Source organism: Eumetopias jubatus, unplaced genomic scaffold (genome assembly GCF_037043125.1).
Source record: "Eumetopias jubatus isolate StellerSeaLion01/CBP00866 unplaced genomic scaffold, mEumJub1_p1.0 scaffold_6, whole genome shotgun sequence".
Classification (NCBI taxonomy): Eukaryota; Metazoa; Chordata; class Mammalia; order Carnivora; family Otariidae; genus Eumetopias; species Eumetopias jubatus.
In genome coordinates, this window is record NW_028274812.1 from 74,358,972 (window position 1) to 74,374,460 (window position 15,489).

The 15,489-nt window shown below is 40.0% G+C and overlaps 2 protein-coding genes across 3 annotated transcripts in view; both read right to left on the minus strand.

Annotated features, from left to right (window-relative positions):
* CYB5R4 (cytochrome b5 reductase 4) overlaps positions 1-1,250 on the minus strand; it is an 83,341-nt gene extending 82,091 nt beyond the window's left edge. The window contains exon 1 of one of the 2 annotated variants that reach the window (XM_028108027.2): positions 1,042-1,250. In XM_028108027.2, coding sequence (XP_027963828.1) covers positions 1,042-1,116 — 75 coding nt within the window. In that variant the 5' untranslated portion in view covers positions 1,117-1,250. The remainder of the gene's footprint in view (positions 1-1,041) is intronic. The other variant, XM_028108028.2, reaches the window with a different exon arrangement.
* Positions 1,251-3,553: 2,303 nt separating this feature from the next.
* RIPPLY2 (ripply transcriptional repressor 2) lies at positions 3,554-7,525 on the minus strand. The gene is made up of 3 exons (XM_028108048.1): positions 7,172-7,525; positions 6,786-6,850; positions 3,554-3,701 (listed from the first exon to the last, which is right to left on the minus strand). The coding sequence occupies exons 1-3, from the start codon at positions 7,523-7,525 to the stop codon at positions 3,554-3,556; spliced, it is 567 nt and encodes a 188-aa protein (XP_027963849.1).
* Positions 7,526-15,489: the final 7,964 nt, after the last annotated feature.

A 15,489-nucleotide genomic window follows, 5' to 3' on the forward strand; every position in this document is an offset into this window, starting at 1 on the left:
AATGAGTTAATACACTACACATGAAGCACTCAGAACACTAACATACATATATACCGTAAGCACCAAATAAATCTCAGCTTTATTACTATTATATTTGGAGTTACAGACTTCTGAAAATCTAATGAAAGCTACAGATCCCTGAACCCATAATTCTGATCTCGAGTCAACTTCAAGTTTAAATGGAGAGAGAAAAAAAAAAAGTCAGTGAAGATCTTAAATCATGCTAAGACCCAAGAGTCCAGAAATGGGGGGTTGGGCGGAGTGGTCCAAGTAGGTGGAAGTTTCAAAAACAAAACATGAACAAAACATGAAGATGAACTTACAGAATGAGGAACTAACGAATAACTGCACGGGAGACAATTTTATTAAATTTTATAAATATAAAATACACCTGTATTCCACTTGTTGCTAACAGTAACTATGGTCAACAAAAAGAGTATTATATTAGCTTCGAAGTCAGCAAGTGATGTCAATAGAAAAGACAGTGCGATAAAACAGGTACCAGAGGAAGAAAGGCCGTATGACTTAGAGAAGTGTCCGTAAACCCACCGGAGGACTGTAGACATTTGTTCTCGCTCCCCCCATCTTCCCTAGCTCTGGGAGTCCCCACCTTTGGAGGATGGTCACCGGTCAATGTCGCTACTGCCCAACCTTTCCCTTCTCCTAGGGAACCCACCTCACTCACAACTCCTTCCGGAAATTGCAGAACAAAAGACCGGAGACGAGGACAGACTGAGGTAAGGAAGCTAATACTGAGTACCTATGATAACGGCAAAAGCACGGTGCTGGCCGTCATATACAACTCAATTTAATTCGCGGGAAAAGAGGATTGGCGGGGGGGGGGGCGGGGGGGGCCTAGTAGGTGAGAGAGAGGACTGCAAACGGCCGGGGAAAGAGATCGCCAGCTAGTGCAGGAGGAACGAAGGCTAGAGATGAGGACAGGAGGTGGAAGAGGGGGCCAAAAGAGAGAATGGACCGTTCGGTAGTACGGAACGCCAGCGGGAGGCGAGCTGAACAAGACGCACGATGTCATCCACTTACCTTGCTACGCCCCCCGGAGGCGACGCGCTGCTGCGAGCTGGGGGCCGGGAAAGACTGGGAAGGGACGTTCAGCATCCTGGACCCCTGGCCCGGGCCCTGCCCGGGGTCCGCCGCCGGACAGAAGCGCTCAGCTCTACCCCTCCAGAGTAACACCTCCCGCTCCGGCTCCGAGGCCGGGCAGAGGCCAAGCCCCCGACCCACTTCCGGGGTCGCCGCGGGTGAGGAGCGCCATGACGCAGCACGTCGAGGCCGAGGGGGCGGAGCCAACGGGACGAACGCAGCGCCGGCAGGGGAGGAACCAGACAGAATTCTGTTACGCGTGCTGCGTTAGCTCTGCACCCTGAATTTCAGCACCGCAGTGAGGTGACAGCTATTCCGTGGAAGGACTAAAGAAAGAGCGAAGCTGTTCCTTAGCCTTGGTGCTGACAGAATCTGAGCATAAATTCTTTTAGACTCCTCTTAACCCAGAACACAAGTGTCTGTCGTTATGCCCCACCTTCACACTGCTTGAAATATGGAATAAAATAACACTATCAAAGCATTTTGATTTCTCTGACACTCTCTCCCCTAAAGCACCCGGCTGTACAAGAAAGAGAACTTTTAAGAGTTAAGGCGTCAAATGCAAACAACCACAGCCACTCTTACGAGGTGAAGCTTCACCTTTAAGAACCCCCGCTAATGACAAACGAATGAGTCAAAGAAGCTAGTAAAGTCTCCTGCTCCATTCACCCACTCACAAGTTCTTCCTCCTCATCTAACTTCTTGTCTTCGCTGAAAGCTACAGGGAATTGTGTACAGATACAGCCCATCCCCAAATGTAGTGACGAAGAGTTATGTTTGTCAGATAGGTTTAGTTTGAATGCCATCTCTGCACTTAATAAATGAGCAGACTTACGCAAGTTATTTCAGTATCTCAAAGTCTCATTTTCCCCCTCTGCCTAATGGATTTAGGTTTCAGTAAGAATTAAATGAGATGTCATATGTAAATTACCTAGTACAATGCCTGGTTAATAGTAGGCACCCCCAAAAATGGCAGTGGCTCGTCATACTATTCCGACATATTGAAAGAAGCTCAAATACTGTGCAGCTAAAAACAAGTCCCTAATGATCAAGGTCCAGATTGGTGACCTGGTGGGTTTTTTGCATAGCCCTTGGGGAACACACACTTCCTGAGTGTAGAATCCAGTGAAGGGAAAGTTTTCAGAAGAAATACAGTTCTAAGTAACTCTCCCTGTCCACCTGCCATTACTAACTTTTCCCGACTCTGACACATGATTTAAACTTGCTCTGTTTCAACTGCCTTGTCCTTAAAAGTGCCTGCAAATCAATGTTTGTAGTATCCTTTCAATTAGAAGGAAAAGTGTGTGATCTATGTAGCCATTCAAGTAAGAGGCATTTCTTAGCCAGGTAACTATCTCTGACCTTCACCTCTACCCATCATCATTCTGGGGTACTAAGAAACATTTGCAATGAAAATGCTTATTGGGAGACTGCATTTGAGCTGAAGAACCTCATGACCATAGTCTAGGTTACCTCTACCTTGCAATGTGCTCCTGTTTTTCTCTGTCATTAAATGGTGATGTATTCTTCTGTAAGTCTACATTTTAAAAAACTAATCACTGAGAATTTCTTATTTCACTTCCCATGAGAAAATCTGTACATGACAATATCAGGAGCAAGGAGCCAGAACAAAGGAAGGTGATGCTGTTGAAGAATGTTTCATATCTGCCAAATGTCTCAGCTCCCCCTTAGACAGAAATGGAAAAAGATCAAATTCTAGGCTTTTGGCTCTCCTTTTTTAGACTCCATATAAGTTGTGCTCACTTAAACATTTTTTTTTAAATTCTGGGGATCCCTCAATGAAGTGCTCTAATTATTGAGCACAAATGCTATTTTACTACTAGATTTAAAGGCAGCAGAGGAGTATTAAAGTGCTATTACTTGATTCATCATTCATTAAAAATCCATAAAATTTGATAGCCATGGCATTAATTCCCATTCTCAATTATGGACAATGATTTAAAGTGTTTTTCACCATCTGCTAGCAAAAACATAATATTGTGTGATTGGTAGCATAAGGTGATTTTTATCATTATCTAAAAATACTCATCAGCAACACAATACCTAATGGAGATCAGTAGGAAATACCAGATGTTACAAGATTCAGTCTTGAAAATTAAATATTGTCATTCTTTGCAAAATTTTAGCTAAATATTTGCAAAATTATAACTAAAATTAAATTTGTAATTTGATGAAGAGATCAAAAGTATCTTTTGTAAGCCCCAAATGTTTACAGTCCAATCAAGGCATCCGTAAGTGGCACTTATTTTTAAATTCCAACACTGAATTATAGCGTAGGGGTAAAAAAAAGCCAAACTACTATAGAATTACAAAATATTTCATTTTATTAATAATTTATATACAAATAAATTAGTATGAAGGATTATGATACATTTGTACACTAAGTTTAAATCCTATAAGCTTTGAATGTCATTGCAAGTAACTAATCAGGTTAATTTTCACAGATCAGCTCCTCAATATCATCTTCACTATCAGAATCTTCATAAAATGAAATTGTGGCTTGAATTGGAAAATTTTTCAGAAGAGCTTCTGCTTCTTGATATAAGTAATCATAACACTTTGATTTTGGCCAAAATAGTCTGAAAGAAGCAGACAACACAATAGGCTTTATTTTTTTCACATTCAGAATCCTTATATTCATGAAATGTTCAAATGCTAAGAGTTCCATATACTTAACAATTGATGTATGCCTTTAGATAGTCTAAAAATGCTATTATCTCAGGTGTCATGGGAGTCTACTTGCCAAAGTATCAATAACTAGTTAATCGTTTTAAGTCTTTATCCAAGCTGTAAATTGGATCAAACAAATTCACATGAAACCCTTTGCGATAAATATTTAGATCACTTCAGGTATTATGAATATATTTATTCTTACAATATACAGACGGTTTGTCTTCCGATTTCCAAATTCCTTTGGGGGGGAAAATGAATCCTACCATTACATTAAAAATTCTGAAACCCAGTTTTATAAAGACAACAAAATATTATGCACCTTCCAGAAAAGCAGAAATCACCTAGTATCTTGCTTAACTGTTAGTTAAGATGTAGCTAACAACATAAGTTTAGAAGAGTACAAAAAGCAATATTTTAAAGTTTTTCTATGCACTCACACCAGGGCTATAGGAAGGCTTCCTCTGACCCCAACCTTGATCCCATCTCCCTCCCGTTTCCCCATGCAACTAAATTTGGAAATACCATATTGGGATATTGAGAATAATGCTGGCTTTACACAACTTACATGTAACCCAATTACCTCAGAATTTCAAATTTTTGACAAATATTAATCTTGCCATCTGGTCTTCTATTATTTTCCTCCAAAGAAAAGAAAAGAAGAAGGATATGGCTAACTCACCAACAACAGTGCAGTCATTTTAGTGTAGGGTAGTTAGCCCCATATACCCATTTATAACAGAGTGCTTCTAACAAAGAGAAGGTTACATTATGCTCAGTCTACTCCATTTTAAAAGGCAGAAAAGTAGGCAATGTAGTTTATAAATGTTTCTAGCCAAATGATAAAAAAAGTTTTAATTTTGGTGCCTTTAATAAGCAACCATCAATAATTCAGTCATTCAATAAATATTTTAGTGATCTCGTGCCAGACGTAATTCATAATTCAAAGATGAAAAAATCTTAGTCTCTATCCTCAAGAAATAACAGTATTCAAGACAGAAATTAATAAAAATAAAATAAACTTAAAAGAAGTACAAATAAATGGCTACAGTTCAGAAAAGGGATTTCTTATACAGGAAACAAATGATTTTCTAATGCTTAACTAGAATTGTCAGACCCAAAGAATGTTGTTTAATTGTTACCACACTCTGCCCAGAATCTCTGACTGACCACTTTTCTTTCAGGGACTTCATACTTTCCTGAATTCTCCCCTGTCCTGAGTGATTCTTCTCGGTCTCCTTTGTGGACCTCTTTTTCTCTGTATACAGGTTGGTATTGGCCTTCCCCAGTGTTTTATCAAGAGTGATCATCTCTCCTCTCTCATTCTTCTGGAAGACCTGATCCACTGACATGATTTCTTCAACTGTTCATTTACTAAAGACTCCCAATTGTCTGTATTTCCACTTAAGATCTTGACTCTGGGCCCCTTACCCGCGTGCGTGCGCGTGCGTCCATGCACGCGCGCGCGCGCACACAGCTCTTCACTAGACATACATATTTAGATACCCCCTAGGCACATTAAATACAGTAAATGAAAAATTGGACTCGTTATTTTGTTCTCCAAATCTGTTTTAAGCCCTAATTTCCACTCTGTTAATACAGCATTCATCTGGTCATCTGCCACAAACTTGGAAGCCATTCTTTTTACCTCTTCTTTACCTACCATATACAATACATTATAAGCCTAATCTATTATGTCATCTAAGCATCCCCCAAATTCACCCAGTCCCATCCCCACTTCCAATACCTTAGAATGGCTCTTTATCATATATTGCCTGAATTACAGTAACTTCCAATTTCATTTAGTTTTCTAACTAAGCCTATATACCATTTTTTTAGTGCTTTTTCTGAAACATAAATCTGATCACACTACCTTTGAATAACCCCCAATACCATCCACAGAATAAAGGCCATGGGTTTCCAATGCCACATACAGGAATAGAACAAAACTCTATACCAAGGTGGACAAGATCTGGCTTATAGCTTACCTACTAGAATGACCACAGCTTCATGCACCCAAATTCCAGCTCCTTGAGGCTCCCATAGGGAGCCATGTTGTTCTATGACTCTGTATCCCCTCTGCTATTTCTTCTGTCCCATTTTTCTCCACCTACCATCCATCTGGCTAACTTCAAGCCTCAGCTAGGTAACCACATCCTATCATACACACTTCCCAGATCTTTCCCTGCTCCCTCAGGGAGAGTTAGGTACTTCATGTCCTTTACATCCTGACCAAACTAAACTATTACAACACTTGCCAATGGGATGTGATTATTTTTTTCCTGTATCCATCAGGTAGAAAATCAATCAGCATGTATTGACCTCTACAAGCTATTTATAAACATATGCATACAAATGTCATACGCTCTGCCTTTCACAGCTCTCTGAAGCAAACTGCAGAATGAACCTTTCACCTGAATAAAAGCTACAAAGATTTCTACAGAAGGCCGACAACCCGTGGCTAGGAACCATAAACTAGCTCTTCATTGTTATGTCAAGTAACCTCGACCCTTCTTAGGAAGCTTCGTGATCTTTAGGATTTTCATTACACTCCATTTTTTCTTCCACGTCAAGCTCGATTTGCTGTAAAACCGCAACAATGAACACCAGTCTTCCTTCTGGTTTGCAAGAGAATAAGAACATACACACTCTGCCTGCTGTGAAGTCAATTTCATTCGAACCCTTTAGCATTAAACAACACAAAACTGGTTTGCAGACACGAGATGTCACCGGTCGACTTTCACGATGCCATCCACTTTCCCTCTTTATAATATACTCTTGAAGAGTTTACTGAGTGGGCACTGATTAACAGTTCCTTTAGGTGAGAGCTTGAACTACATTTATCAATTCGATGAGTAAAGGACCTCTGGGATCCGTGAAGACAGATTTTCCCAGAGAGAACTGCAAGACCAGCCATGGAGCTACGCGCTGTGATTCCCGACTCTACCCTGGGCTGGAGGAGCGGGAGACCTTCCGTGAGGCCTGTCACTCACCTGACTGGGTGTCTGTACTGGGAAAGCTTTCCTGAGGCTTCGGTCACCCCGGGGCCATCCGGCATCTGGGGACGAAAGCAGATGAATCGCAGTTATCACTCACCTTCTAGAAAGGGGGAAAGCGGTCTAGTGTTTCTCGCGCCCGCGGGGAATGTGACCCCCGGGGCTCTCCGCAGCCTCGCTCCTGGCGGGATCCGCGCGTTCGTGGCTCTGGAGGACACCCTCGCAGCATCAGGACCCACGGAGCCTCCGGTAGGGCCACGGGCGGGCGCGAGCTTAAACGAGGGGCAGGCCGGGCGCGTATCTCCCTCGGGCAGGGCATACCCAGTCCGGGTCGCTCATCTGCCCTCCGGGGAGGCGCGGCCCGAGGCGCGCGGCTCACTCACCGCCTCCGCCGCGGGCTGCGGCGCCCCCTCCTCCTTGTAGCCTCTGGCGTCAACCCACGGTCTCCAGAAGCCTGCCGGTCTGCGGGCTGGGGGGTACAAGGCGCGCAGAGGAGACGGGAGCCCAGACCCGGGAGGACGGCCCGCAGCCGAGCGCGGACCCGGGGCCGGTGGGGGGCGGAGAGCGGAGGGGAGGAGCCGGGGAGGTGCGGGCGGTAGGGCCGGGGTGGGGGAGGCGCCGCCGCCGGAGTCCGCGCCCTCGCGCTGCGTCCGGCGGTCAGGGCCCGCGGGCGGCGGGCGGCGGCGGCAGCGCGCGCACTCGCCGGCTCCGCTCTCCGAGGGCTCCCCGGTTTCCATGGCGCGGCGGGGCCGAGCAGAAGGCGGCTGCCAGCTCGCGGGCCAGCCGGGCCTCTTCCCTCTGTCAGACCCGAGACCCGAGCTTTATATAGAGAGCCCCGGCTGCCTGCTGCATACTGAGAGGTTCGCTCCCTCTCCGCCCCTCTCTCCCCAGCTAGCCGCATAAACAAAAAGGTTGCGCGTCAAGGCGCAACCGGCTGAACCCCGGGTGCGAACGCGTGCAGCTTCCAAATGGCCCGGGAATGGGTTTTGTTGAGCGAGTGTTAATCGCTCTTCGACACATGGCTGCGGGGGAAAAAACAACATTCGCCCGAGCAGCCAATTTCCAAGTGAGGAGTCTAGGAGGCGATAAAATTAAGCAATTCTACACGTTTTGTGTATTTCTGCAAAAAGGCCAAGTGGCTGGTAATTGCTTGACTCGAGACTTTTTGGAATGTGGTCAATGCAACAAGCTCTGCATCCCGTCTGCTAAAAGCTGAGATGTTGACTAAATTGAAAGGAATGCCCTTAACTCCTCTTTCCGGCAGAATGAAGCTGGGTGGATGAACAGACTCCTTACGAAAGGAAATTTTCGTTAATATATTGACAGACTAGGTTCTACATAGTCTGTCATAATACTACAAATAGTATTATTTGTAGATTAAAAAAAAAAAGTGAATGGTAAAAGACTGAACCGAGACTGGACAGCCACGAGAACCGAAGATTGGAGTCATGTGATTTAGGCGTAGAACTCTATATTAGTTCTCCTATCTTTGTGATTTTCCTCAACATCTTACCAGTGTCCCCTGAAGAGAAGTCTTGAATTTCATGTGTACACCTCAGTCACTACTTGGCATTTTGTCACTCAGTGATAATTAGAAATTATTCTGTGGAGGCAGGGTGTGTGTAGAATGATAATGAAATCTTGAAAAGTTATGGGACCAGTTGTGAACCTCTCCGGGACCCTGTTTCTCTTATTTAAGTTGACCCTCACTTATTACAAAGATCCATTAAACTTGGTAAAAAGCGTTATGCTTGGAAAACATATAGGAAAGATAATATATAAATGCCATAATTTTTTTCAAATGTTTTATATAATAGAGCTGAGCTACTTAAAAGTTGTAGATAAAAGCTTTTAATGCAAGTAATAGTGTCTCAGCTATTCATTCAGTTACTGTGTAGGAATATAGTCTAATTAATACTTAAGGATCTACCCATCAGGAAAGTGAGATATGGTTTGTTTCAGATAATGAAATCAGTAAGGATAGGTACCTAATGCATGTCTCAACGTCCTAGAATTATTGTTGGCTAAATAAAATAAAACTTATAGAATGCTTGCTACAAGGCCTCACACATAGGAAGCTCTCAACAATTTTAAGCTATGTTTAAAAAATGTAAGTCCTTAACAGATGTTAAGCTGTCTGATGAAATGTTCATCATTTCGGTTTCATAAACATCTTTTAAGGTGTCTGTAATGTGGTAAGTACTGTGCTTTTGGAAGGTAATGGTGAATAAGATATCCCCCACCCCCCACCCCCATCCTCAAGAGGGTTACAGTCATTGTGATCACAATGGCCACATAAGCAAAGGTGTTTAAAAAGTGCCACATTCAATAGCAGAAGCACATTTTAACCAGAGAAGTGGTACAAGGGAGGGAATTGATAAGTCTATTTGGGACAACCAGGAAAACCTTTTTAGAGTAAAAGAAACCTAAGTTGGGATTTCTAGAAGGATCAAGAAATAGTGTAGTTTGTGTGTGTGGTGCAGGAGGGGAAAGAGGAGGAAGGAACAGTGCTTCTAAGGAGTAGGGATTGCTGGAGCAGAGATGTGGCTGAAGAGAGAAGGGCTTGTGCTAACAGGAGCCTAATATACCATGATGAAGCATTCTGGATTTATTCTGTAAGCACTGGTGAAATATTTTAAGCAGGCGAATGGAATGGTCAAAGTTTACACTGTTTTAAAAAGATTTTATTTATCTATTTGACAGAGAGAGGGAGAGAGAGAGAGAGCACAAGCAGGGGAGTAGCAGGTAGAGGGAGAGGGAGAAGCAGGCTTCCCTGCTGATCAGGGAGCCTGATGTGAGGCTCAATCCCAGGACCCTGGGATCATGACCTGACCTGAAGGCAGACGTTTAACCAACTGAGATACCCAGGCACCCCTAAAGTTTACATTTTATAAAAGTCTCTCTGGCAGCCCTATGGAAGACAGATTTAGGGAAGGCTGATACTGGAAGAAGGAAATCATTTACAAAATCATTGCCATAGTTCAGGCAAAAGGTGATGAGAAGATGTATAGTAAGGATGGAAATGAAAGAACATATTTGAGGGATACTTAGGAAATAGAATCTATACTACTACCTGAATCATAAAATGTGGGGAGACATGAAAGTGGAGTCTATATATGCTCCCAGGTTTCTAACCTGGTTAACTAGGTAAATGGTGATGGTTCAAACAAAGACAGAGAAAACAGGGAATATAGGAGGAAGAGCAGGTGAGATGCTTTTAGGTTGTTTTATTCAGGGAAAAAATAATGAATTTGGTTTTGGATCTTGAATCAGTTAGGTCAGGCTGGGCTATGCGGCAATAAAAAAGAACTCCAAACTCTCATTGCCTTAGAATATAGAGGTTTATTTCTGACTCATGCTGTATTCCATTTTTGGTGGGTAGGATTTACTCCAGGTCATCTCCACTTAAGGATACTAACTGATGGAACCTCTTTCCACTGAAGCCATGCCATTTGTTATAATAGGAGGAAGGGAATAAAATTAACAGATTTTTAAAGACTTACTAAGATGTAGGTGGGGAAGCTATCAAAAGGACAATTAGAGATATGAAGTTCAGAGTTCAGTGGAGAGTTTAGGACTAAATAGTTAAATGTGGGAGTCATAAGAAAAGAAGTAGTAATTTAAAATTGTAAGGACTGATTCATTTTCCCAGGAAATTTTGTAGCGTGAGAACAGGACCAAGGACAGAGCTCTGGAGAGCCACATTTCTTGTGAAGTGAGAAGAGATGCAAAATAAACCCCCCCTGAAAAGGAGTGGTGAAGGTAGCACAAGATGCATTTGTAGAGCAAGTGTGGTGGGACCATGGGATGAAAGAATTCCAACAAGGAAGGAAAGGCCTAGGGCATTAAGTGCCACCACTGGGTCAAACAAAATAAGGATGCATGTTCATTGAATTTGGCAAGCAGGGGTCATAAGTGACTTTAACAACATCTCAAGTATATGGAGAGAGAAGCTTTTTTTCTTTTTTACAGTAAATTGAGCTGTAGAGGTGAAAAAATAAAATGGTAAGTTGAGGCTACCTTTTTGAGAGGAAAAAAGAGAGAAAAGGAATGTTGGGTCAGTAGAGGCATTTTGTTTTTAGGGTGCAAGAGGCAAAAGAATGTTTATAAGATGAAGAGATGAGGCAGGAGTGGAGAGGTCTCTAGAGAAAGGGGACTGGACAATGCTCCAGGTCCCCTAGGAGGAAAGAAGAAATGAGATCAGGAGCTGTGGGGAGGATTCTCATGCAGTTGGAGGCTATGCACCAGTGATTCCTCAAGAAGCAAGTTTAATCAAGGTGACTAGATCTGTCATGAAGAAGGAGGGGGTAATGGGATGATGAGACATGAATCTGAGAGAACATCAGTTGTCTTAAAATTGTGAAAAAAAATGCATTACTAGAAGTTACTGTGTAGGAAAATAATCTAATTAATACTTAAGGATCTATAATGATCTACCCATCAGGAAAGTAAGATATGGTTTGTTTCAGATAATGAAATCAGTAAGGATAGGTACCTAATGCATGTCTCAATGCCCTAGAGTTATTGTTGGCTAAATAAAATAAAACTTATAGGATGCTTGCTACAAAACCTCACACATAGGAAGCTCTCAAAAAATTTAAGCTATGTTTAAAGAATGTAAGGGAGAGCCAATTAACAAAAATATGATAAAAGGTATATTTGATCAAATTTAAGTAAACTGAGAAGTAGAAATATATATTGATGGAACTAGACTATTTATACATTTATCCATTTGTTCCACCTATTTATACAGATGCTGAAGCTCATTGCCAGTGTGGCCAAGATCAAATAACTTATTCATGTTACATTTAAAATTTATTTAGAAATCTATATGAGTCCCACTAGTGCATTTAAAACATGTGCTTTTTTATTAAGATATAATTCACATTTAACATTATATTAGTTTCAGGTGTACAACACGATGATTCAATATGTGTATATATTATGAAATAATGATCACAGTAAGTCTAGTTAATGTCTATCACCACACATAGTTACAATTCTTTTTCTTGTGATGGGGGTTTTAAGATCTACCCTGTTACCAACTTTCAGTATACAAAAGATTATTAATAACTATAGTCACCAGGCTATAGATTACATCCCCAGGACTTGTTTATTTTATAACTGGAAGTTTGTACCATTTGACAACCTTCATTCATTTCATGAACACCCATCCCCCACTTCTGGCAACCACCCATCTCTTCTCTGTATCTATGAGTTTGGGCTTGTTTGTTTGTTTAAAGATTCCACACATAAGTGAGATCAAATGTTATTTGTCTTTCTCTGACTTATTTTATTTAGCATAATGCCCTCAAGTACCATCCACGTTGTCCCAAATGTCAGAATTTCCTCTTTTTTCATTATATATATATATACACATACATATATATATATATTACATTTTCTTTATCCATTCATCTATTTACAGATAATTAGATTGTTTCCATGTCTTAGCTTTTATAAATAATGCTGCAGTGGGGGTAACAGATACCTTTTCAAGTCAGTGTTTCTGTTTCCTTTGGACAAATACCCAGATATGCAATTGCTGAGTCATACAGTAGTTCTATTCTTTATTTCTTGAGGAACTTCTATATTGTTTTTCATAGTGTCTGCACCAATTTGCACTCCCACCAACAGTGCACAAGTGTGTCCTTTTCTCCACATCTTCAATGATATTTGCTATGTCTTGTGTTTGTGATAATAGCCATTCTAACAGGTGTGAGGTGATATCTCATTATGGTTTTGTTTTTCATTTCCCTGATGATGAGTGATGTTGAGCACCTTTTCATTTACCTACTGGCCATCGGTACATCTTCTTTGGAAAAATGTCTATTCAGATCTTCTGCCCATTTCTTAAATGGCTTGTTTGCTTTTTTGCTATTGAGTTGTAAGAGTCCTTTATATATTTTGGATATTAGTGCCTTATCAGATGTATTATGCAAATATTTTCTCTCATTCAGTAGGTTGCCTTTTCATTTTGTTGATGGTTTCCTCCTCTCTAGTTTGATGTAGTCCCACTTGTTTAATTTTGCTTTTGTTGTCTTTGATTTTAGAGTCCGATCCAAAAAACTCATTGTGAAGACTGATGTCAAGGATCTTACAGCCTAAGGGTTTTTTTCTAGGAGTTTTATGTTTTCAGTTCTTAAGCTCAAGTCTTTAATCCATTTTGAGTTGATTTTTTTGTATGGTGAGAGATATTGATCCAGTTTGCATGTGTGTGTCCAGTTTTCCCAACATCATTTATTAAAGAGACTGTTCTTTTCCCATTGCATATTCTTGCCTCTTTGTCATACTTTAATTGACCATATATGCATGGGTTTATTTCTGGGCTCTCTATTCTTTTCTATTTATCTATGTGCATATGTGATCTATGTTTATGCCAATATTGTATTGATGAGTAGCGCTTTGTAATATGGTTTAAAATCAAGAAGCATGATGCCTCCAACTTTGTTCTTCTTTCTCAAGCTACTTTGGCTATTCGGGGTCTTTTGTGGTTCCATACAACTTTTAGGGTTGTTTGTTTGATTTCTGTGAAAAATGCCATTGGAATTTTGAATTCTGAATTCTGTAGATTGCTTTGAGTATTATAAGCATTTTAACAATATTAATTCTTTTAATCCATGAACACGGAATCTTCCCATTTATTTGTGTCTTTTTCGATTTCTTTCATCAGTATCTTAAAGTTTGCAGAGTATAAATCTTTCACCTCCTTGGTTAAATTTATTCCTAAGAATGTAATCTTTTTAATACATTTGTAAGTGGGAATGTTTTCTTAATTTCTCCTTCTGATAATTTGTTATTAGTGTATAGAAACCCAATTGATTTTTATGTATTAATGTTGTATCCTGCTACTTTACTGAATTCATTTATTAGCTGACTTTTTTGGCAGAGTCTTTAGGGTTTTCTATATATCATGGCATCCTCAAATGGAGAAGTTTTTATTTTTTTGTTTGCATTTTGGATATCTTTTATTTCTTCTTCTTGCCTAATTACTGTGGTTAAGACTTCTAATTCTGTGTTGAATAAAAGCAGCAAGAGTGGTTATCCTTGTCTTATTCCTAATCTTAGAGGAAAAGCTTTCAGCTTTACACCATTGAATGTGATGTTAGATATGGGCTTGTCATATATGGCCTTTATTATGTTGAGCTATGTTCCCTCTATAACCACTTTTTTGAGAGTTTTTATCATAAATGGATGTTGAATTTTGTCAAATACTTTTCCTAAATCTGTTGAGATGATATGACTTTTATCCTTCATTTTGTTAATGTTATATATCATGTTGATTGACTTATAGATGTTGAGCCATCCTTGCATCCCTGGAATAAATCCCATTTGGTTATGGTGCATGATCCTTATAATGTATAGTTGAGTTCAGTATTTTAATATCCCTGTTGAGGATTGTTGCCTCTATGTTTATCAGGAACACTGGTGTATAATTTTCTCTTCTTATATGATCCTTGTCTGATTTTGGTATCAGGGTAATGCTGGCCTCATAAAATGAAGTTGGAAGTGTTCCTTCCTCTTCTATTTTCTGAGAGTTTGAGAAAGATTGGTATTAATTCTTCTTTGAATGTTTGGTAGAATTCACCAGTAAAGCCATCTGCTCCTGGACCTTTATTTATTGGGAGGTTTTTGATTACTGATTGAATTTCCTTACTAGTAATTGTCCTGTTCAGATTTTCGATTTCTTCATGTTTCAGTCTTGGTAGATTGTACATTTCTAGGAATTTATCCATTTCTAAAATATGTACTTTATGTAACATATTAATATGTTCTTCATAACATACCAATGAGGAAGACAGATCTACATAATCTTTTAGGATTAAAAATACAAAAATCTTCATTCATTCAACTAAAAAGAAAGTATTATAAACTCACCTTACACATGGTAAACATGTGTACCTAACATGTTTTTTTTTTTAATTTTGGGATTTTTATATGACTATAAGAGAGAAGAGAAACATACCCTGGAGAAAGGATACTAGGCAATGGTCCTTGAGGAGGATGGATGGAAAAAATGAGAAGTACATAAAAACAATGAGTACGTGCTTCTCTATTATCCGGAAAATAATATTAAATGAAAAGATAAATTAGAGCTTGAACTAGGTTCCCATTTTGAATGTGACCTGATGTTGCCCCACCCTTTTCAATGGACAGGATGACCTCAACTAAAGTATGACTTAGTCTCCACTTAGAGACTAAGGTGAGAAACAGAAGTGTGAAAGAATCAGGGGAATATAATGACTCACATCTGCTATTGCCACCATGTGCCTCCTTTATAATGTCAGTTTTGCTTATATGAAAGCAGGGCCAGTCTCAGTTTATGCACATCCTTTTTTATCCATGATTTTATGAATATTATTTAAGGAAAATTATAACATATGCCCTATAAGCTAGACTCCTTTTTAAGACTCTACTTATAAAGTGTGCTCCTTTCTAAGATAATTATTTGTTTGTGTCTGAATGCCAACAGAGTCAAATTTATTAACTTACTTATTTGGGGTATTTTACTTTAGTTATATAATTATGTTTTCATGGAAAAATGTGGTGAAAAATCCAATACAAAACCCTACACATAATATGTATGAGGATCTTTCTGGAGTAACAGAAATGTTCTAAAATTGGATTGCAGTGATAGTTGCACAACTCTGTAATTTACTAAATGTCATTAACTTGTTCAGTAAGAATGGGTGAATTTTAC

What these genes read in the sequence shown, in the direction of transcription:
- RIPPLY2 (XM_028108048.1), bottom strand. Translation starts at nt 7,525, where the DNA reads ATGGAAACCGGGGAGCCCTCGGAGAGCGGAGCCGGCGAGTGCGCGCGC. An exon ending in CGCAGCCCGCGGCGGAGGCG is followed by an intron (nt 6,851 to 7,171) that starts GTGAGTGAGCCG and finishes TTTCGTCCCCAG; the next exon opens with ATGCCGGATGGCCCCGGGGT. An exon ending in CAGTACAGACACCCAGTCAG is followed by an intron (nt 3,702 to 6,785) that starts GTGAGTGACAGG and finishes TGCTTCTTTCAG; the next exon opens with ACTATTTTGGCCAAAATCAA.